This window comes from Talpa occidentalis, unplaced genomic scaffold (genome assembly GCF_014898055.3).
Source record: "Talpa occidentalis isolate TD23 unplaced genomic scaffold, MPIMG_talOcc4v2.1 talOcc4.8, whole genome shotgun sequence".
NCBI classification, from domain to species: domain Eukaryota; kingdom Metazoa; phylum Chordata; class Mammalia; order Eulipotyphla; family Talpidae; genus Talpa; species Talpa occidentalis.
In genome coordinates this window covers 20,669,481-20,692,325 of record NW_023605194.1, presented here as the reverse complement: position 1 = coordinate 20,692,325, position 22,845 = coordinate 20,669,481, and the positions used below count along the sequence as shown (strand labels likewise).

The window sequence follows — 22,845 nt, the reverse complement described above, 5'->3', positions numbered from 1 at the left end:
TCTTTCAGCCAGTCTGTGGGGCTGAGCGCTGGGCTCTTTGCAGAGGGTGGAGCCCGGTTCTGGCCCAGCTCCTCCTAGAAACAGTATTCACCCTCACCCATCCGCTGCCCGCTCCTGCCCCAGCACACACGCTTCCCTCTTCCCTGCCCTCTCTTTCCCTTAACTTGGCTCTGGGGATCAGATAGTTCCTGGATGCAGGGCGACAGCCTGGGCGGCCAGTACAGACTCCTTAGCAGATGACCTCCTAGGGCAGGTACAAACAAAGTTGAGCAAAATTCATTTCATGGCCAGTGAGTGCTTAGAAAAGGCGATCCCAGCATACGAATGTGATAAATGTTAACTGAGCATTAATCGCATTAAAGAGGGCCCTATAAACTTTTCATTTCTAATTAAATCCGTCCAGTGATGCTGCCCAAGCGAGTACTCTGGGCCTTTGTTTATGTGGAAAATTAAAATGCAAATACAATGGGATTTATTTCCAGGAGTGAAGTGATGGGCTGGCCCTTCTGGCTACTGGTCTTCAGGCTTGTCAGGCCAGGTAACTGCTTCTTTGGGAGTGCCATCCCCCTTGGGACACATTTTGGTGTGAAAGGAGAGGCCAGTGTTCAAGGTCAAATAGAGTGAGAAATGAGAAGATATGAGATGTTCCGGAGAAGGAGAAAAAGGCAGTAGATGACCCAGAAGCAGAGGCTTGTCCCGCTTGATTTCCATGCTTCTCATCCAACTCACACCTCTAGGAGAAGAGACACCCCAAATCTTGCTTGTGAATAATGTCAGCGTGAGCCTCCTCTGCAGCTTGGGGAGGGAGGGTGTGCGTGGGAGGGAGGGCTGGCAGGAAGCAGCCCTGCCAGGCGTGTGGATCTGCCCCTGAAAGAACTGAGTGTTCAGCAGCAGGGAGGGCGGGAGCCCAGATTTATCTCCAGCAGGTCAAGTGTCGGCTGCTGTCCACATCATGGTTTCACTGGGCTCTTCGTGCCAGTGCCAAGCGGCATTGACACAGGGCAGTGGAGCATAGAGGCACAGACGAGACGCCCTGCAAGCGTGCCTGCATGCACGCAGCCTTCTTGCACGTAGGGCAAGCCGGTTCCTCCTAAGAATTGACAAATGTCCCTTGCAAGGAGTCCTTTAGTGCCATGATCTCTTTGATAAGAGTGGTCACCCTAAATACCATTGAATGGAACAATCTAAGTTCCTATTTACTGGGCATAAATTGAGTAGAGAGGAAAAATCACTTGAAAGATCACCATGTTTCTCTACGGACAAGGAAGTTGTAAATAGTATGAAAAAGTTCAGAGGAGAAGAAAATGGAGGGAAGGGAAATAATAAAAGGCAGAGCACTAAATCTCAAATAGGGGTGCGCATACAAAGACACAAAACAATTGCACCAAGCTTTGCAAAATCTGCAGCGAGGACTGGTGCTGCTGAGAGATCGCCAAGCACGCAGGTAGCGAGGTGCCCGGAGGGTGGAGCGGTGGTGCAGGTGAGGGGGTGGACTGGTATGATGTGGGCTCTCTGTGCTGGACACTGGACTGATGTCTCGGCTCCACCACGCAGAGACCTGATTGGTGTTCTGTAGACAGCCAAGGAGACAGCCTTATGAGGTTTTCAAAGGTCTTTAAGCACATGAGTCTCCTGTGGGTTGGATCCATGTTCTAATGGATCTCCAAGGCAGCAACCCATTCCTGGAACAGAGTCTGCTTGACTAGTTTTGTCAAATAGCTGCTACCCCTGTCCTCTTTAGATTGCTTTATTCAGGGTTCTTCTTTTCCTCTTTAGTGTTCACTTATGTCTCTAGGAAATGCAAAAGCACTTGCTGACAAACAGGTTAATGACTGTGGTGACTCCCAAACATCTGGATGAAAACCAAAACCTCTAGTCAATCATCTGTAAGCATTGTTAATATGATGCCAAATATCTGGCAGTTTAGAAATGTCTGCACACAATTGATGGAATTCCTTAGTTTTTATCCAGACGAGCACCAGCACTGGTTTTCATTTTCTAAGTTTTTCATTTCACTAGGAAATATCCATTCCCAAAGGACAATGTCCTAGGAAACAGCGCAGTTGGAAAGCATCTTTGGTGCATTGGGGCCTGGCTTCTGGTTTGAAGGGAGGCTGGACTTGGTTCGAAAGTCAAGTGGAAACCTGGTGGTTAGAGCATCTGGCATCTGATGGAGCACAGCTGATGGACACATTCCCCTGAAGTTGCTCAGGAGGGAAAATCACTCTCTCAATAAGTGTAAGCTGCTGTTAGACCTGGCTTCCCTGAAGGGATCCACTTTACCATCTTTTTTTTTGCTTATTTATACATACAAGAGCTGGGGTACAGGCCAGAGGTGCGGAGGTGAGAGGATTCACTAGAGACAGAGCGGGGAGCAGAACAGGCAGATGTACTGAAATACACTGCTGAGGGGAGCAGCGGGTGAGGCAGGAGAGGTCTGCTGCACCATGTGGATAGCTCCCTGGCCGGGGAATGGAACTCATGCTGCAGTGGCTGCAGACAGCTTCATAGGTTGTGTCTCAACCCCTTGCGCCACCAGGGAGGCCCCCACTTTACCATCTTAAGGGAGACAATCAGAGTTCTTAATTGATATGGTTTTTCATCCACTTATTGTTTCATTCATTCATAAAACCGGGGTTAAGCACCTACTATGTGTTAGGCAGTTTATGAAAAACTATGTAGAAAAACATAAGAAAGTGGGATTTTTTGGAGAAAGGCCAAGTGTGAATCAAACTCCCTTACTCACTTGCTACATGGTGATTGGTAAATCTCATCCTTGCTGCACCTCTGTTTCCTCATTCAGCATGATCAGGCAGCTCTCTCGTAGGTTCTCATGAGAGTTAAGTGAGTTAATCCACATAAACCTGCTTAGAATTGTGCCCGACAGATATAAAGTACTAAATAAATGCTAGTTATTATTATGGCAATAGTAATCATCAAGTATATATTTCTTGTTCTGTGTTTATTTCAGTGTGTGTGAGCTGTGCCATGTGGGTAGCTTCAGTGTGTGTAAGCTACCCACTGGCTCATACGTGCAGAAGCATTGAATTCTTTTAAAATAAAGGAGCTTTGAGGAGCCAAAGGATATTCCATGAACATAACTGTGTATCAGAAATGCAGTGAGAATGATGGTCTCCTGTAGCCTGGCTGGACTTAGGAAGGGGGCCTGCTTGTGTCCTTCCAGGAAGAAACCTCTGTGATTCAGTTTTCTGAGTTGAATTAGTCAAATAATTGCTCCCTTTGTCCACTTTGTCCGAGAGCACAGCCTGTGTGTATGTGTGTGGGGGGATTTCATGTGACTGTACGTTCTTTCTCTAGGATGAGTCTACCTGTTGCTTGAGGAGTTGAAGGTTGGCATTTTCTGGGCTTCTGGGCTTCGTGTGGTGCTGTGCATTTTGTGTTTCTTTTAAAGATAAAATGAGGCGGTCATAGGGGGAAATTCTTGTTTGATGGGTTTGACAGGTGCCTTCGATTCTGAAATGTCATCAAGGGCAGAGGAAAGGGAGGTGAACAGGAAGAATTGGGGAAGAGAGGACAGAAAATGGAGATAAAAAAGGAAGAGGAAAGAGGAAAAGTGAGTGAATAACTGACAGATTCAAGCCATGTCTGTTTACCCTTGTCCCTCATAGCTGGAGATTCCAGAAGAGCTCAGAAACTGATCATCACTGCAGTTATTTCCACTGCTCAGGGATAAAGGATTTTAAGAGAAAAATTCTACTTTGGGCTTAATGTTTTCTGTGCAGTAGCTCAAAGTCACAGGGTAACTGAAAGGTCCCCTGTGTCCAGCAAGAACAAAGATGAAACCAAAGTTTCCCAAACTCACAGGGATGTATCCTGATTCCCCATCCTCATGGGAAATCCCATGGAATGGGACTGGAGTCCCAAGTTCTCTCTGTTCCTTTGGCCTAGTTAGGTAACCCAAGTTCAGGTCAGTGGACTTAAAGTCAGCACACTTCCAGTGTGTGACTATTAAGTGGATATTAAGATACCCACTTACCTGATTCCTTTCTTACCCCTTCCTTAGTTCCCAATTTAACAACTAGCTTCCACTATTCCTTATTTACACCTATCAGCGGTAAAGGTCTTGTTTTTTATTTTTTAATTGTGTAAAGTTTATTAATATTTTTATTAATGAAGTATCACAGTGTTACATTCTTGTTAACATTTGACAGTTCAGGAATTCTCCCCTCAGATATGGTCACCAGAGCTCTCCCACCACCATAGCACCCACAGTCCTTGCCAGGGTGGTTTTTTTAATTGGAAGTAAATTTGAATGAAGTAAATAAATAAATTGAAATAAATTTAAATGAAGTAAGTTTGAATCACGAGAACTCCATCACCTTTAAAATTTTTTTTGTAAGTGTCAGGCTTACAAAGGTCTCCATGTTCTTGGTGCCTATTCGCTGCCCAGGGCTGAATGAAACCTTCTGCAGGGAATGGGCAGGGTGAACTCCATCAACCCCTAGCCCCTGTCACTGCCCAAGTGTCCAGAAGGCCAAGAGGAAAACCACCCCTGGCTCCATGAACATGGCTGCAGTTTTTATACTTCTCTACTTAAGTCACACACCCTTGGTTTAGCTGAGAGTTTTATATATACAAGCAAACGTGTGTACAGGCTTGCACACAAGGTAGGCCGGTCTTATGACTGCTTCACTTGGTAAGTCCTTATATTCATGATAATAATAATAGCTAACAAGTGCTTGCTGCAGTAGGAACTGTTATAAGCATGTTGCATGTATTAATTGATTTAAGCCTCATAAACAACCCCATAGGGCTTTATAGGATTGTTTATAGATGAGGTAACTGGAGTATAGAGAACTTAAATAACTTGTTCAGGTCATAGGCTAAGTAGCAGAGCTAGGATTTGAGCCCATGCAATACTGGCTCTAAAATCCCCGTGCATTCCACTACGCCCTATTTCATGTCAACTCTGGAGCAAAGGAAGTATAGGCATGTGTAATCTCTTGGGAGTGCTATATATATATGTTGCAGTTACAGGCCCAGTGAGTCATCATACATTTATCACAACAAAGACCCTGTGCCCTAGCAGAAGGTTGTTCCTGGCACATGTTCCTGTTCTCTTCCATGGTGTGCAGGTGGCCCTGTGAGCACAGGCCACTGTCACCCACATCCTCTGAGGATACTGGTGCCGATGCCCAGAGCCAGAGTAGAGCAGACTGGGGATTCTTAGATGGAGACTTCATCTTGTTTTTCAGTTGGGGTTGGGGAGCTTTGTTCCCATCCATCCTCCTCTTGCCCCACCAGAGATCTAAGCTCTCCATAGCCATAGGATTTGATCAAAGGACTTGACTCCAAATCACGCAGATGACAGGAGGATGTAGAACAAGGGGGCAAGTTGGTTCCAAGAGGACATAAATTGTACATTTGGTTATGAAGAAGAGATTTGTCCTGCATCTCTAGAATCTTCCTTCTGGAAAGGGGCAGTTCAGATGACCAAGCCAGAGCAAGCTAAGAATCAGGATAGGTACACTTACCTACAACCACACAGAAAAAGCAATTACCAAATAATGCACCACCACCCAGATCCAACATCATTACTCAACTCATATCACCTAGGAGACACCCGTTAACCTAATCTCGGAGACATACATTATGAAAAAAAAGATGCTGATATGATCAACGAACATAATTCAAATCAGAGATACAGACATTGCCACCAAACAATACTCAAATTCCTCCAGCTCAGTGTTACACAAAGTGCAGTCACCTTGATACAATGTACAATACCACGAAACACCAAGTAACAAGCCTGAAGCTAGCTGCCAGAATGAGCTGGGGCACAATGCAATACATAGTAACACACAACACAATTCAAACTCTCCATCCCACAGGCACACCCATACACAAAGGCTGAAATCGTGGGGCCATCTGAGTGATCTCAATACTGGCCAGATGCACAGAACTGGGCCAGTAGTGCAGGAGCTGACACTTCTGCCAACCCAGCAGGAAACAGTCACAACATCAGCTTCCTCAAGCCCTGTGCGCTCCTGATCCCCAAGCACAGTGCAGCCTGTTAGAGAGCAGCAGCACCATCTATTTCTGCAGCAGGTGGAAGTGTCCAGACCATACCTCCAATAAGGCCTCTAGGCTCTTGTTGCTAGTGAGAGAGTAAACTATCCCCTGAGCCTGCTTTCTGACACAGGATAAATCAGCTCTCTCCGGGTTGGGGTTTAATAAGACTTCACTGTTACCGAAAATGACAGAGCTCCAGGGTTGGAGGAAAATTGGGGGTGGGGTGGAGGGGGCTCGCCAAGCTGGGTGTAGGAATTCCCCTTCCTTCACCAGCCCTGCCTGCTGTGGCCATTCCATAGCCAAAGCCCTCTTGCTGGGTGTTCACTGAGTATCGATTCAGTCTGCAAGCAATTTTAATATTTCTTCAGGGACTTTCCAGCAACAGCACAAGTCATTAATTCACCCTCCCAAATTGCTTATTCAATAGCAGGAACATGGCTCCTGAATAAAGTCCCAGAATTTATGTGACTCGCACGAGTCAGGAGGTCAAACAACTGTTATGGAGTGAAGTTAAAAATCCAAATAAAATATTGACACTTTTTTGGGGAGGGGGAAGGGGGAAAGTAAAGGTATTTAAAATAGGTTTTTGTTGCAATGCCCCCAGGATAAAGAATGGAAGGAGACTGAAGACAAGTTGGAGTTTATAAAATCAATGGAATTTATTGCACATCTACTTGGCATTTAATAATTCTCTCATTTCCACATCCCCCCACCCCCATCCCATCCTGGCTACAGAGAGAAAGATACACAGGTATACAAATGCACATTTATGCACATTAATATTGTGCATGGACCAATATAAAATCACAGTTGTGATGTGAACATCTCAAAACCCTGGAAAGAGAGCAGTGGTGAGTGTGGAGTCACATATGACTGAGTTACATGTGTGACAGAAATCGGCAGGTTATTCATGAAGGAGGTTTTAACAAATATATCCAGTACTATAAATCTTGTATCAATACATTAATGCACATATTCATATAAAGATACACTAATCATGGAAATAGTTTCTGGAAACACAGAAACTGAGAAACACATCTCTTTGCAGATTGCCACACAGTGATGTACATGAGTTGGAAACTAGATACACACACACACACAATTTGGAAAATCTACCACCACCCCCCGAACCTTGCAGTGCATATAAAATACACTAAAATCATAGCCACTTAGCTTAAAATTGTAGTTGTAGTATAAACATGGTGTTTGTCAAATATAACCGTGGAAGCAGGTAAGCATGTTCAGAATCATAGCTACCTGCAATCTCTGGTAATTGTTGATATACATATTTGCTCAGTTATCCAGATCATGGATGTGAAGAGACAAAAAAAATTTTGTTTGTGTTCCAATAGTTAATAAATGAAAAGAAATAGTAATTTAGATATTTCCAGAGGAGGTAATATGGTTCAAGCTACAGACAGTGATGTCATAGACCTGGATCCAAAGTCTGGCTCCATTGCTGTTGAGCACGTGGCCTTGGGCAAGTTGCTTAGCCTCTCTGTTATCTCTTTGGTAAAATAGAGAACAGGCTGGTTTGATAGAGTTGTAGTTAGGATTTGAATGAGAAAATGCATTTATTACAATGACTACCATATACTGAATATGAAATAAATGATATTTATTACTTTTACTATGATTATATCAATATATAGCTTTTATTCAGGCCCTGCCTCTCAGAGAGTCTACCCTCTGTTCTTGAGAGATTGATTTATTCTATCCAGTGAATAGCAGCATGGGTTCTGAAGTTGGGCTCCCAGATTTAAATCCTGACTCTGCTATTTTTTGCTATGTGACTTTTAGCAAGTTACTTAGCCTCTCTGAGCCTCAACTTCTACATCTACAGAATAGAGATAATAATCTTTATAAGAAGTGAGAAACAATTTAAATGATCCACATAAAGTGCTTAGCAATGGAGCCAGACTTTGGATCCAAGTCTATGACGTCACTGCCTGGTATGCAGTGAACAAATATTAGTCACGATGTCCCTCTAAGATTATGCTGTTGTTACTATTAATCATAATCATGACACTCATTATTCAACAAATAGTTTTTAAGTATTTACATTATGCCAGGCACTGTTGCTAGGTGCTAGAAATACAATGGTCAGGGAAAATAGGCGTGACATCTGTCCTTGTGGAGCTGAGTCAAGTGGGGTACTCATGTGAATTGAGTAAGCAAAAGAACAAGACCCTTAGGAGAAGAGGGGGGCACAGAGAAGTAGATTGGAAAGCCAGGGTGGAACCAGATTGGAAAAGATTTTGAAAGCCAGGCTGAGGAATTTTGAATTTATCCTGCAGGTAATAGGAAGCAATTGTGGGATTTAGCTGCATCACCTTCTTTCAGAAGGAAACCAAGAGAGACTCAATGGATTGTTTTTGAATACAGGAGTAACTAGGTGAGAGGTGGGTGGGGCTAGAGGCTGGGAGACCAGGAGGTGTGCAGGCCCCACACTTCCTTCTGCTTGCCCAGGGGGATGGGCATGCCATCGGGGCCCAGGTGGCCAGGGAGGACTTGGCTCCAGCAATGAGTCCACAGCAGCACCCCTTTCACCAATGTTTTGGGCAGCCTTCTAGCCTCTGAGCCTCCTGAGTGGGGCCGTGGGGTGGACAGCTGGTGGACCCCAGCTTAGCCTGGAAGCCCTGACAGATGAGGGCAGGGCCAGTGGCAGAGGAGCTAGTCTGGTCACGCGCTGGGCTTGGCATGCACTGCAGACTGGTTTCCAAATGGTTAGTTAAACACATTGCCCCTTAATTTTTAAACCTATGCATATCTTGAAGTTAAATCAATCCATATGCTTACCATTTATCATATAAACCATCACTATTGCCCCCTTGGGCCAGCCCCATGGCCCATCTAGCCTGGTAAATTGTATCTGGCCTGGGCTCCCAGGGACATGTGGCAGAGGGGTTATAGCCCTCGGTGCCGCTCTTAGGAGACTAAATTGACAAAGTATATGCCTGGTGTCTATGGAACCCGCTGGGAGTCTCGTCCAGGATTGCACCAAAAACTAGTCTGAAATTATTTGTATTTTTAACCTGTACTTTAATTTGCACAGAGGAACAACTGCCGGTAGTTCCAAACTGCAACCGAACTTCTGTATCAGTTGGGGTCAGGATCAGAAGGTGGGGAAAAATGTGGATTGAGGGAAGTGTGAGTCATCTACTAGGTTTCTTAACTTACTCCCAACTGTCTTAAGGATGGTTTCCTCACCCCCTGGCTTGGACTAGTCTTCTCAAATATTAGAGAACAACCCTGAGAGTATGCTTACAAAATTTTGGGCTCCACCGCTCTTAGAAATTCTAATCAGGGCCTCCCCAGTGGCGCAGGGGTTGAGAGCTGGGTTGAGAAGCTGCCCGCAGCCTCTGCAGCGCTGGTTCGATCCCTGGCTGCCGGTCGAGGGTCCCACATGGCACACAGACCTCTCCTGCCGCCCGCTGCTCCCCTCAGCAGTTACTTCGGTCCTTCTGCCTGTTCTGTTCCTCGCTCTGGCTCTGGTGAATTCTCTCACCCTCCCGGGCTTCTGACTGTACCCAGTGCTTGTATAAATAAATAAATAAATCTTTAAAAAAAAAAAAAAAAGAAATTCTAATCAGCTGTCTGAAGTGGGCCCTGGGGGTTGCCTTCTAGCACATATTCTGAGGGATTTCAGTGCCTGGAGTTCAAGGGCAGTAGTTTGAGGACCCCCTTCTCAAAGTCCTTTTTAGTAGGGTTCCTATCTCTTAGAGCTCAGTTATGATTTCTGAGAAGGAACCAAAGGGGCAAAGGGTCTTGACACATTTGGGGGACCCTCTAAACCCAGGAATCCTGTATTCCAGCTGTACCCCGCTGCAGCCAGAGTGGAATGCCCTGCCTATAGCTCTGCAGAGCGGCCTCCTCTCATCAGTGGCCATTTCCATGCACAGCCCCTACCTGACATCTGGTCGGTTGTCCAAATCGATACCTGCAGGGCATCTGAGTGGGCATGGGCAGACGACTCTAAACTCGGTGCACACTGCTAAGCTGGAGCCTGGAACAGCAGAATTTATGTTCAGCATTTCTGGACTGCTGGTGGGGAGGGGAGGGCAGATGCTGTTTCCTGTGGGTTCCTGTGGGGAGGAGGTAGTAAATCGTAGTTTTGCAATTCTTGGGAGGTACAGCCAGAAGATTCTAGTTCTTTAAAGTTCTCAGGTGTAGGGAGAGAACAGGAGCCATTTTGGGGACAAGTGAAAGTGAGCTGGATGGTGTATGATCTCTCGTTTGGGGTTCTGTCATAGAAAGCCTGCAGCTGTTGGCGTGGCTCTGCCTTGCCTCGGGGCTGAGCCAGGGACATGTGCCTGATGTGGGCAGCTCTGGAAGGCTTGAGGTGACACAATTACCTGCATTCGTTGGGCAAAATATCCTTTGCTGAAGCAAATGTTAGATTGTCCCCAATTATGGTCCAGTCTGCAATACCCGGGCGGCCTGAAGTCACTGGCAGGGGAACCTCCCACTGCCAATGCAGTGCGGTGGGTGGTGGGCCCAGCTGTGGACCTCCTTTGAGTTATCAGATCAGGAAAGACTTTCCCCATAGTGTAGATGAAATGTTTTCTGCGGAGACTCTAAGTAGACAGTCAACCCCGGGACGATTTAAACCCATTTCTGTATGTGTATATGATACATGTGTGTAGGTACTTGACTTCTTGCCCCAAACACCCTTTAGGCAAAGCAGTGAAGTGGCCAGTCCTGGTCAGCCAGTCCCACTAGGAAGTGACTTATCTACCCTGAGAGGAGGCAGTGAATTCTGGGCAGCTGAATAGGATCCACAGGAACTTTGGAGACCTGTGGGTGTGTCTCACGTCAGCAGCTGCTTCCAGCAGGTGTTGCTACTCTCGCTTTAGAGGGGACCGCTGGAGCTCAAACAGTCCTTGCCTTTGTTTCTTAGAACACAACAGAATAAGAGGCTGGAAGTAGAATCTAGGAGTTTGCATGCTGGACTTTGGAATCCTCTCTCCTGGTGGTAGTGTAGCTTAGTGGTTAAGGGTATGGCCCTGGGGTGAGTCCCCCTGACTTCAAACCCCAGACTTGCTATTTATTAAATGGATCACCTTGGGGAGTTATAATATGCCTTATCTGCAAAGTGGGTTGTTGTGAGAATTAAGTCAACTACTTGTTTGAGGCACTTAGAGTATTGCTAGCACATAGTAAATAGCACACAATAGTTTTTCTTACCAGAACTTTTGTTAAGAAAGCATTGCTCCTAGAAGTCCTGGCCAGCCTAGTCCTGGAAATGCTGCCACCTGACTTTGCCAAGGTGAGCTGTCTGAGGCCACCTCGATGCTAACAGGACCCCTCTTGTCTCTGCCTGAGGGGGAGTTTCTGCACACCATTTGTTATCATATAATATAATGCAATATAATATCATACATAACATAACATAATATGATGGGTAGGTTAACTTGGAAACCCTGAGGCGGACAGTGGATGGATGGATAGATGAATAGATACATTTGTACTAAGTATACATACATTATATCATTCTATTGATTTGTAAAAAGTTCCCGGTCTGCCTGGCTGTAATGAGATTTTTGAACTTTGCGTGGCGATCAATGAGAGGAATATTATTGGCCTGGAGAATTGATATACCTGCTCTCAGTGGCTTGTTCTGCTCCCAGGCTGCCCCGGCCCCCCAGGTGTACGATTCCAGCAGACACTTAACCTTTTTTACAGTGTCATCAGGCTAAAAGGAATCTAATAGTGACACAGGACTTGTGCTCAGCACTCTGCCACTATTGCTTTCCTGTCACAAATAATTTATAGCCTTCTATTTCCATCCGTGAGCCTGCACCCCAGCCTGCCTCCTGCTTTCCCCCAGCTTCCAGAAATCAATATACTCACCAAGCCACTGTGGGACTTGAGGGTGCAAGGAGACAGACAGACAGACAGACAGACAGACAAAGAGAAGGGAGACAAAGGGGACAGTCGGAGAGGGGAGAAAGAGGCAGAATGGAACATGTAGGAAGGAACGAGAGAAGGAGGAAGAGGGAGAGGGATTAGAAGCAGAAGAGGGGTACACATCTCCCCAGGGCTTTCTTAGTGGTACGAGCTTCTGCTTCTCCCTGAGTTCCAGGAATAGGAGATGTGTTACATGCTTTCGTTCTAACTCGCAGAACTGATGAAACCCTGCTGATCTCCAGCCTGGTGGGGGATGGAGGCCTCCTGGGAGTTTGACCAAAGAGAGAGTGACTCCCCTGCCTTGTCATCCTTTACTCTAGAGCTCTGCCACTGCCCCGGCATCGCCTGGCTCCTGAAGGAACTGCCTCAGACCCCGGCAGGGATTCCCAATCTGTTTCCCAAAAGTCTCTCTGGTATAGCTTTTTTTTGGGTCAGACCGTGACACCTGCTGCTGCTCTTCCCAGAGCTTCATCCATCAGCAGATCGGCCAAGAGGCCACCTGACTGTGCCGGGCTCAGCCCCTACATAGGAGGCAGGAGCCTCAGGTCACCCTTAGGAATAACAATACTAGTAGTTACTATCACTGTGGCTGGCATTTATTGAGCCAAGCACCATACTAATCATTGTACACGGATTACCCTATTTAATCCTTGCAGCAGTCCTGTGAAGTGGATAATGGCATTATCTACTTTTACAGATGACACGATAAGAAACTGTCAGGAGTTTCACAAGCAGTAATTAACAGAGCTGGGACTGAGACTCAGGCAAACTGAACCTGGAGCCCACCCCTTCCCCTTTGCTCCCTGTGGGAGATGCTGATTGCCTGAAGTCTCCATGCTGGGCCCAGGCAAAGCCCTGGAGGTTCCCATGAAAGGTGAGGGAGAAAAAATATCTTCATTTCAAGAAGTGGGGAGCAGGCAGGACAGTCTTTCTGTGGAAATAGGAAGTGGCACCTCTCAGCCCCCAAGTAGATATGTGCCCCCTGATCCTGACTGCACCCTCCAAGGATCCATACTGGGGCACTTAACTTTTAGGCCATTCCTTCCTGAATGTCTTGTGGGGTCAAGAATGAAAAAGATTTGGAAGAGGAGAAAAGGGTGGTTAGGAGAAGGAAGGGTAGAAGAAGAGGAGGAGACCAGGAGGAAGTGGAGGAATAAGAGGAGGAAGAAGGGAATAGGAGGAGCAAGACAAGGATGAGGAATGGGGGAAGCATATCAGACAGTTACCCAAGGATACTTTGCACTATCCTTTTAACCCTCCGTGACATTGCCATGAGTTGTTGGTTGTGTGTGGGAGGCGGGAGGGTAATGGATGACCATCAGGCTTCCATGGCCCCAGTTCTTAAATTCCCTGAGATCAGCTCTGGGACTAGCAAGTGCCCATTGCCTGAGGGGCATGGATGGTCGTGGAGAGCATTAGTCACTCACAGCAGGCACCCTGCGCAGCTCCTCCCCAAGCACCACCAAGCTGCTGTCAGGGTGTAGTGATTTTCCATCACTTGCTGCCTCAGCTAAATCTGTACCAGTGCCCCAGGGGTCAGAGGCTCTGGGTAACAAAGACAAACTCCAGTTTCCCTTCTCGCCCAGTTCCAGCCCTGCAGCTCCTGAGTACTGAGCCATCAGTCCTCGAGCCAGAGCCACCTGCAGGCCCAGTAAAATCCCAGACATGTTTGCTGCAGTGAGTTAGGAGCAGCTGTCCTGAGTTGCTTAGTCTCCTTCTAGACTTCTTCTTCTTTTTTTTTTTTTTATAGAGGCATGTTTTATTTATTTATTTGTTTGTTTGTTTGTTTTGTTTATACATGCACTGGGTACAGTCAGAAGCGCGGGAGGGTGAGAGAATTCACCAGAGCCAGAGCAGGGAGCAGAGCAGGCAGAAGGACCGAAGTACACTGCTGAGGGGAGCAGCGGGCGGCAGGAGAGGTCTACGCGCCATGTGGGATCCTCCTCCGGTGGCCGGGGAGCAGCCGGGGATCGAACTGGCACCGCAGAGGCCGCGGGCAGCTTTGCAACCCAGCGCTCAACCACTGCGCCACCGGGGAGGCCCTCCTTCTAGACTTCTTGTAGACCAGTCAACACTGTCTGATCTTTCTCGTTGTGATCTTGATCCAAATCTCCTCCCAACTTTTGGGGATAGACTTACCTTGTGCTTTGCTGAGAGATAAAAACTCTAAAAGCCCCTTTTTGAAGCATTGGGTCCCCTCTCACTAGCTCCTCCCCCGTGGCCTCTATTCCTCCCCCTGTTCTGCCTCACTCTTGGAATCATCACAGGCAACTTCAGTCTCTTCCCTCCTCACCAATTCTTCCTCTTGGGTCTACAAACTTATCCAGGTCTTTTCCAGCCTAAACAGCCTTCCCTCCACTAAGCTGCCAGTTCCATCCTCCAGCTTCCACACTTATCTCCTTTCCTTTTCTACCACCTTCTGAGGGCAGTAGTCTACTTTCACTGCCTCCCTTCCCTCCTACTCTTTTGCTAATCTTTTTCTAACTGCCTCCGGCTCCAGTTGCTTTGTCAAGAATACTCACCCCAAGGTCACGAGTAGCCACCAAAATTCCCAAACCTGTGCTGTTCTTATTTCCAACCCCCTTCCATCTTCATGTCATCTTTGACACTCTGCAAGTGGGTGTCTTTTAGTATCTGTTGCTTAGACCTCTTGTCCCTTTCAATATTCCTTTCCTTGACCATCTCCTAAGACGAGAGCCATGTTGCCAGCTGGGACATGGCCATGCCCACCTGAATGCTCCACTCCCAGCTCAGATACCACCTGTCTGGGACGAACATTGCCACCTCCCCCCAAAGCAGTCCCTTCCCCTCACCCCTCTTCCTGATGATGGAACAAACCCCAAGCCTTCCACTTCACAGACTTTGGGGTCTTAGAGCCACAGCTGACTCCAGTTCATTGCTAAATCCTGGCCATTCTATCTTTGTGATGTCTTCCAAATGCTTCCCTTTCTTTCCTGAGACCAGCTGCTTATGGTCAGTACCTGTATGTTGCTTTTCCGGATCAGTATGTACATGTCCCCTCTAGTTTAGAAATCACTTATGCCTTGAGACCTTCTAAACCTATATATTGGGGGAAGTATGGCAAAGTAACAAAAAGCACAGATTTTGGAGTCAGAATTCTAACTCTGCCCTGACTCGTAGTGTGATCTTGAGTAAGACGCTTCGCCTCTGTCGGCTTTGCTTTTCAAATCTGCACAATGAGCATGACAGTATCTACATTGGCGGTGACTGTAAGAATTCACGTTTATACATTGGCGTTTATGGTGTGTGTGTATATCTATATGATATGAAGAACAGATAATATTGGTATACAGTAAACAGTCAATAAGTGGAAAATTGCTATTGCTCATCACTTCCAAGTTTTCAGCCATATTTCCTCTTACTCCCTCCCATACCTCCACCGCCCCGGCTGACTGGTCAAGGTGAGAGTCTCTAAAATGCCTGCTCACTCAGCTCCTTCGCTTGCCCTCGCCTTCTCCAGCACCTGCCTCAGTGCCCTCCCTCTGCTTCTCTGTTCTTAGAATCATATATATATATATATGTATTTTCACCGGGAAAGGCCACCTTAAGGTCCCATGGCTTAATCTCTTTAGAATTGAAGAAACTGAGGTCCTGGGAAGAAGACAGGTGAGTCCACAGCTACGTAGCCACTGAGTGGAGTCAGAAGTGGGACTGAGGGTCCCTCCGTGCAGCCTGGCGCCCTCTCCACTGTCCTCAGTGCCTCTGGTCCCTCACGGTCAGCCCCACTCTGCTCTGCAGATCAGATTTTATCTCCTCAAGTGACTTCTTTCCCAACCCCCATCCCTGGAAGGGGGGTGATTCCTACTCTGCATCCTTCTGCATTTCGCTAGTTCCCTCCGGGTTCCTTAGCTTTCTCCGGGCATGAATCTGCCCTCCCCAGCTTCATTCCCAGTGCTGTAAGGCAGGGGCCTTAGGTCTGTTGCCTGCGAGGGTAGTGAAAGCTGGTTTGAGCGGAGGACACTCATGGGTGTGACTCACCTGGTTGGTTGAGATGAACTTGATTCGCACCTCTCTGTGGAGGGAAGCAATGCCTTCGGTAAAGCTGCTTCCAAAGGCACCTAATTTGGCCAGCGCTTGAAGGGGCGTATTCCTGCATCCTGGCCCCAGGTTGGTCTTTTGCATCACTGAGTCCTGGGGCCTCTGGATCACTGACAAACAGGCTTATGCCCAGCTGTGGGATCTTTGATTTGGTCCCCCACTCATGGGAGTGCATGAGGTAGGCAGCACCAAACTTCTACCTAGGCTGGTAAGTAGCTATGGCCCAAGTAAGACCCCAGAAGAGGAAGCCATCAGGCCCGGGAGCCCACTGGGGACAGAGCTCTGGCTTGCTAAGAGCAGCGCATGGACTCAGGAAGAAGGTGTTCAGGGCCTGGCATCTGGCAAGGAGACCATGCTGTATTGGACCTGGGACCAAAGGATCCTTCTTAACTCAGCAACGGGGAAATCTTGCCTCTTCCCTCAACTCTGGAGGATGTGATACAGTCCCAGTAGGGAAGCCAGCTTCAAAATGACACCCCCTCACCCCCGACCCAGCCAGCCCTATTCCCAGGAGGAGATGGGCGTGCAGTTGAGCAAGGAAGGAGACAGCAAATCACCAGGGCAGTCTCCACCCTCCAAAAAAAAGCGGGATGCTGTGCCCCACTCTGCTGCCCCACGCCTTGCACCAAAAAATACAAGCTGCAAATTGAATGATGTTCACGGCAGGACAGAACGCAGCCTGCCTCGCCCAGGTGCTCCCTACACTAGGCTGGACCGTAGAACCATCGGGAGGAAAAGCTTGTGCCTCGCAGCAGTCAGGGGTGCAGGGAGCAGACAGGCGAGGAGCTGAGGAGAGCTCCTCTGCAGGGCCCGCTAGCCGGACGGCGCAGGGGGGCATGTGATACATGACGCTGTTGTGATGCTGTTGCAGGATCATCCGGACCAAAGTTCAGCAGCCTTTCCACCCTACACCAGATGGGGCCGGGACAGGAGTGACTGCCCCTGGCCACACTATTGGTAAGAGGCTCAGGGAATGGGGGAGGCCGGGCCCCACCTAGGAGAGCCAGGAACTGCTCACCTGCCCCACCAGGAGGTCCAAGGTCTAAGGCCATATTCTAAATCCCAGCTTTCTCGGAGACCCAGGGCTTGGGATCTCCCCAAGAGTGACCAGCTCGCTGGGATGCTCCCCGCCCCCACCCACATCTCCTGGCAGCTGCCTGGCTGTGGTTAGCCTGTCTCTGTCTCTTCAGTGTATTTCCTCCAGCTTTCCTTCCCTTCCTTCTGCTTCTCCATCTTCTGTTTTGATATGATTTGGCCTCCCTACCTGTCCCTCTTTCAATTTACTTATATTCCATTTCTAGTTTTATTTAATTTTTACAAAATTATCCTTTTCTTCTCCCTTCCACGCCCTCCTCTCCTCTTCCTTCCTGTCTGCCTTTCCCTGGCTCTTCTCTCCTTTCTGTGCCTGTTCCTCTGTCCCGCACCCTCCCTTCACCTCTTGGCCTGCCTTGATCTCATTGTCTCTCTCACCACGTGGTGACTCTCTGCCTCTCCCCAACCTCCTTATTTTTTGATCCTTGCACAGGACATCCCAGAGACCAGACCCAGGTCTCTCAGAATACCTCCCAGCGCCCCCCCCCCCACTGTCTTCCCTTTGGCTGAAGGGCCCCCGGTGCTGCCACCCACAGAGGAGGCCTGGGCTTGAGGGATGGGCTGCGGTGAGCCTTGCCCTGCTGCCCCGCTTGGCAGCTGTCCCCTTCCTTTTCAACCATCAGGAAGTAGCCAGGGCTGCTCCCAGCCCTCCTGGAGTTGGGGAGCTGTTGCTTACTGGCCTGAATTACAGCACGTGCTGGGAGGGAAGGCTGGGCCTGGGCCTTGCCTGCTTGGTCACACAGAGTGAGAGTGTTCACTAGTTCGTGCCCTCGGGGAGAAACTAGGACTTCTCAAGCGATTTCAAGACCAGAAGCAACAGGGAGAGAGGAGCTGGCACTCTGGGGACTACAGGACCATTCTTGTGTCTCCTAGAGAGTCAGAGGCGGACCTTAGAAAGCCACAGACTCTAAATCAGGGCTGGTACAGACAGCCCGGAAGACTGCGAGACCACGAGCTGGGTTCCTTCAGAGGGATCGGCCCAGCCCCAGGAGGGGATGTACTGTGCCATTGGCACCCTGGAAACTGAGTCGCTTTCTGGTTTGAGTCAGCTCAAACCTGTAGGCTTGAGTCAGTGAGACCTGTAGGTCTGCAGAGAAGGCCTGGGGTTGACTGGCCGCCACTTGCCCACGCTGGACAGGAGCACAGCGACATGCTCATCCTTAAACCCCAGGGGGAGACGCCTCCTCTCTCCTCCACCCCCAGGGTTGGGGCTTTGGCCTGTGATCACAACTGCTCTCCTGATGGCATCTCCTCCTTGCTCCCATCCAGTTCCCAGTACGGCCTCCCCTCCTGTTTCCAGCGCCTCCAATGATCCAGTGGGGTCCTACTCCATCAACGGGATCCTAGGGATCCCTCGCTCCAATGGCGAGAAGAGGAAACGTGATGAAGGTAGGGAGGCGGGCGGAGACTTGGCTTCCCCTGTGCATGCTTTGTCCTCGGGCTCAGAGCTCCGGTTTCGCCGGGCCTCGCAGCTGCTCTGCTGTGAGATCAGTTTTAGCAGCAAAGCCCAGGTCCCCCCACTGCCCTGCTGGCTCCAGAGAGAGGGAGGCAGGTTGCTGGGGGACCATCAGCCTCACCATCTGTTCGGCAGCCCCAACCGCCTCACCTGCCGCTGGGTCTCACCCTGAATATCCCGGTGGGATGCCAGGAGGAGAAGCATGAACCGTGTTCCTCGGGAAGGTTTGGGAGGTTGAGGGACAGCTGGTCTCTGACCTGAGGAGGGAAGACTGACCTGCCTTGTCCTCACCTGACCCCAACCCATCAGGACATGGGGGGTAGTGTCCTGTGTAGCTGAGCCCAATGTCCTTTCTCTCTGACATGTGGACACCACCCCCATAACACCGCTGAGGGAGGGAGCCCCTGTCTGTTCTCATGGAGGAGACACCTCTCGGTCTCCTCTCTGGAGCTTCCCCTCACTCCCTGCCTGGTCTCAAGGCAAGACCAGAAGTTAGGCAAGACATTAAAGGGTAGGGAAGGAAGTGAGAGGAGAGAGTGGTGGCCAGGAGCTTGGGAGGGGCTTTTTGAATGTGGTGACATGAGGGACCCCTAGGTGACCGTCTTTTGATAATTGAGGCCCAGACAAATGAGTCACGGTGCCGGGAGGCTGCTTCCTGTCCCCTCTGGGGAAGCAGTCACCACTTGGTCTAGGGACAGCAATGATTTTAAGTGCATCTCCTGTGAAATAGAAGCCTCTAAGATGGGGGTGGCCACACACCCCTTTAGGACAGTCCCCATTTATGCCTTTGTTTCTGCATCTTGGCCAGTCAACATCTCCTATCCTCTCAAAAATGTCCTGTTTGGACAATAAATCATATGGTGATTCCAAAATAGGTAAACCTTTGACTGAGGAAGCTTTCGGGGTTAAGGAAGAGAGAAAGGGGGTCAAGCTGGGATTTCCCTGAGTTCAGGCTGAGGAAAAGGAGGGTGTGAGAACCCTGGTCTCCAGCGGAATGGACGGAGCAGAGGAAAGGCCTGGGCCTGGCAAGACAGTGATGACCTGGGGCTGGCCTCCTTCCAGAAGCCCTAATGGCCTCGCTTCACAGGGAAACAGCTTGTCTGGCTCTAGTTCGCCTTCTTCCAAAATATCCAAACCCATTTGGCTGCCACGGCCTTTGCCACTCACTAAATTTCATTGTGGTTGTTTTGGCGGCAGCCCCTGATGGGCAAGGGGAGGCTGTGTGAACAGCCGTGAGTCTCCATTCTCCCCGGGGGGTTACCCAAATTCAGGCTGTAGCCAAACTCCCTGGCATCCTGGGGCTCTCTCCATTAACTGCCAGCCCTGCATTTGTTAGAGTGTGAGATGTCTGGGGGGCCAGGACCCCTCTGTACTTTCTCCCATAGGTCTGTGGTGAGGACCAAGCATGCCCTCTGCTTCCTGGCTCTGTGGGCCATGAAAGGAGGCTGGGGGTAGGGAGGCACTGGCTCGAAGCTGTGGCCACCCAGGTCGGACCCAGCCGGCCTGGAACAGAGTGAGCTCCCCTCTGAGCCATTGATCACACTCATTGTTTTAAGTTGTTCATTTCCGTGGCCCTTTCCTGCTGCATCAATTGAAGAAAGGCTTGGTGCTTGGGGCCCCAAAGCAGAACAAGATATGACTCTTGTCATTAAGGAGCTTATAGTCAGTCTAGTGGGGTGTGTGAAACGCATGAACCTGGAGAGCAGAAAGGCCTGTCAGGTACTTGTGTGATGAGGGGGTCTGGCTGCAGGCCATGGAGCCCAGAGAGGGAGGGCATAAACTCCAGGAAGGGCCGCTATTTGAGGAGTGGCCTGAGCAAGCAATGAGAGGCAGGTTCAAAGACAATGGTCATGTGACATTCTATCTGATAAACTCAGTCTTGTAACCAGTAGGCACCTTGGTGAGAAAATGCAGGGGACTTTGGCTGGATGAAAGGGCGTGAGGGGAAGCAGGTGGGGTGGGGCTACAGGGAATTGGGCCAAGACTGGACCCTGTAAGGAGCTTGGCCTTTCTTCTGCAGGTTTAACACTGTAAGCATCTGAAAGCAGAAGGGAGCAGTGTAAGGCAGGGTTGGGGTCGCTCACCCTCTAGCAGGGTGGCAGTAAGTGACAGTGAGGTGACACCTCGGAAGCAGTTGGAGTCTTTGGGGTAAGAGAGAATGGGGCTCTCTGCATCACCTCCTGCTGCTTAAACACATTTCCTGGGCCTAGTCAAGTGGCAAGAAGGATCAGAGATCCCACTACCTGGGGGCGGGGGGCGTTGTGTGTCTTCTCCTGGCTACCCCCTTCCTCTTGGCCAACCCCAGATCACATGGCGATGTCCCTTTCCTGGCTAAGGTCAGAGACTATAAGGGAGACTAGGTCTTCCTGATGCCCTTCCGCTAACACACACGCACTTGACCCCACACACCCAAGTGAGAAGGGAGAGGAAAGGCAAGGCCAGAGCAAAGGCAGACCTTCCCCGCCCCCACTTCCCACTCTGGGTGCCTCCAAACAGCCAGGGCCAGTTTGCATTAGGGAGCAGCTCAGATGATTAAGAATAGGGGAGATAATTATGTGTCAAGATGATGTAGCCCAACTCTGCAGTCAGGCCAAGGTAGCAAAGCAGCTGGCAGGCCGGTTGCAGGAGGCTGCCTCAGGCATGGCTGCAGACACCCAGGTGTGTCCTTCAGCTATTGGGCCAGCACCACAGGCAGAAGAGGAAACTGACTTGGGACACTGAGGTGCACTTGGATGGGATCAGGGACACGTGGTAAGGGACTGGACGTTTCAGGGCATGGAGGGGCAGTCTCCCTCCATGCCCTCCCCAACCCTCCCCACTCCTTCCCTCAGATTGGCCCTCTGCTGGCCCCAAGCACTGTGTGACATGTCCCTAGAAGTATCATCCCCCTAGGGCAAGCTGTGAGCCTCTCTGTCCCCAAGGAAGCCGCTCTGGCTCCTGCCTCTGGGTACATTTCGGCCTATTCTTCAGCTCTAACAATGTCACGGTGGTGGGCATTAGCGCGGACAATCACTGCAGCGTGTGCTGGCATTATTGGAGACAATCTCAGCAGTAGTTATTGGTGTTCACAGTGATAATACCCAGAGCATTATTGGCATTGGCACTCGGAATATGGACAGTGTCATTAGTATCTGCAGCAATCATATCTGGGGGATATTAGTAAAGGGCCGATCAGCTGGGACTCTGGGGAAGCAAGAAGCTGACAGTGGCTGTGAGCCTGAGAGGCGGCCTCATGACTTGGCCTTTGGAAGTCTGGAAAGATCCCCAGAATCTCCTTTGAGAAATCTGCTAGTTAAGCTAAGAGTCCTTTCCCTAAGAGTCTAGTAGCTCCCAGAATGGGACAAGTAGACAGAGCAGGGATAGATGAGGAAGTTATATCATAAATCCCCCAGAAGATGGGCTGTCTGCCAGTCTGAGAAGGTAGATCCCCATTCAGGATCCTGATGAAATATTTACCCCTTTAGCTACGTAGCTGCTTACATGACTGGAGGATAGAGACTCTTGTATTTCCCCTCTCTCGGGTCAACCTGGAAAACCAAAGTCCTTCCTTTGCCTTCACCCAGAGGCCCAAAGCATTGCTGTCTGTCGGTGCTGCTGAAGCACAGAGCAATTACATAACTTGTCCAAAAATCCAAATGAAGTCATATGGTGTGAGTCTGTTGATCTGTGTGAGGGGAGGTGTGTTGGTATCATCCTCTGATGTGTGGGATTGCAGGGGGCCGTGACTTTGCATTCCATTAATTAGCTGCACAATGAATTGTGCAGTTGAGCGCTGCCAAACCGTGCAGTTGTGCGTGTGCAGGCAGGCAGGTTGCAGGGCTGCAAACAGCACGTTCTGTCCCTGCCCCCAGTGGTTCCTTTCTGCTTTGGACGAAGCTGTAACTGGAAGAAGCAGTTTCTTCCCTTAGTTATTCCTCCTGGACATCCCCAAGTGTGATGCTCAGGTTAGGTTTGGAGCAAATGAGATTAGGCTGTGGTGATGAACCGCCTCTGTCCAGGTAGTATATCTAACTGAAGAGATGATCTGGGAGCCCCTGGTTTCAGGCAAGGAAAGGCTTCAAAGACCCCAGGAAGGAACGTTCAGGTCCCCCTGGTGCGTGACCTGAACGGGGGTGGGGTGGGGGTGGGGGCGGACTCTGGAATGAGCCACGACTGGACTTGAATCCTAGTGCCTTGGGCCAGTCACTTACCCTTCATCAGCTCCACCTCCTCATCTCTAAGATGGAGATGGTAACTTCCCGAGATGAGGCTACAGAGTTGAGCCAACTCCATCTTGGAAGATGGGGAGAAGGCCT

At 49.4% G+C, this 22,845-nt stretch overlaps 1 protein-coding gene across 3 annotated transcripts in view; it reads left to right on the top strand.

Annotated features, from left to right (window-relative positions):
* The window catches only part of PAX2 (paired box 2), a 75,693-nt gene that overhangs the window by 14,141 nt on the left and 38,707 nt on the right, over window positions 1-22,845 (top strand). For all 3 annotated transcript variants that reach the window (XM_037497069.1, XM_037497068.1, XM_037497070.1), the window contains exons 4-5: window positions 16,874-16,959; window positions 18,364-18,483. In XM_037497069.1, the coding sequence (XP_037352966.1) occupies window positions 16,874-16,959; window positions 18,364-18,483 (206 nt within the window). The remainder of the gene's footprint in view (window positions 1-16,873; window positions 16,960-18,363; window positions 18,484-22,845) is intronic.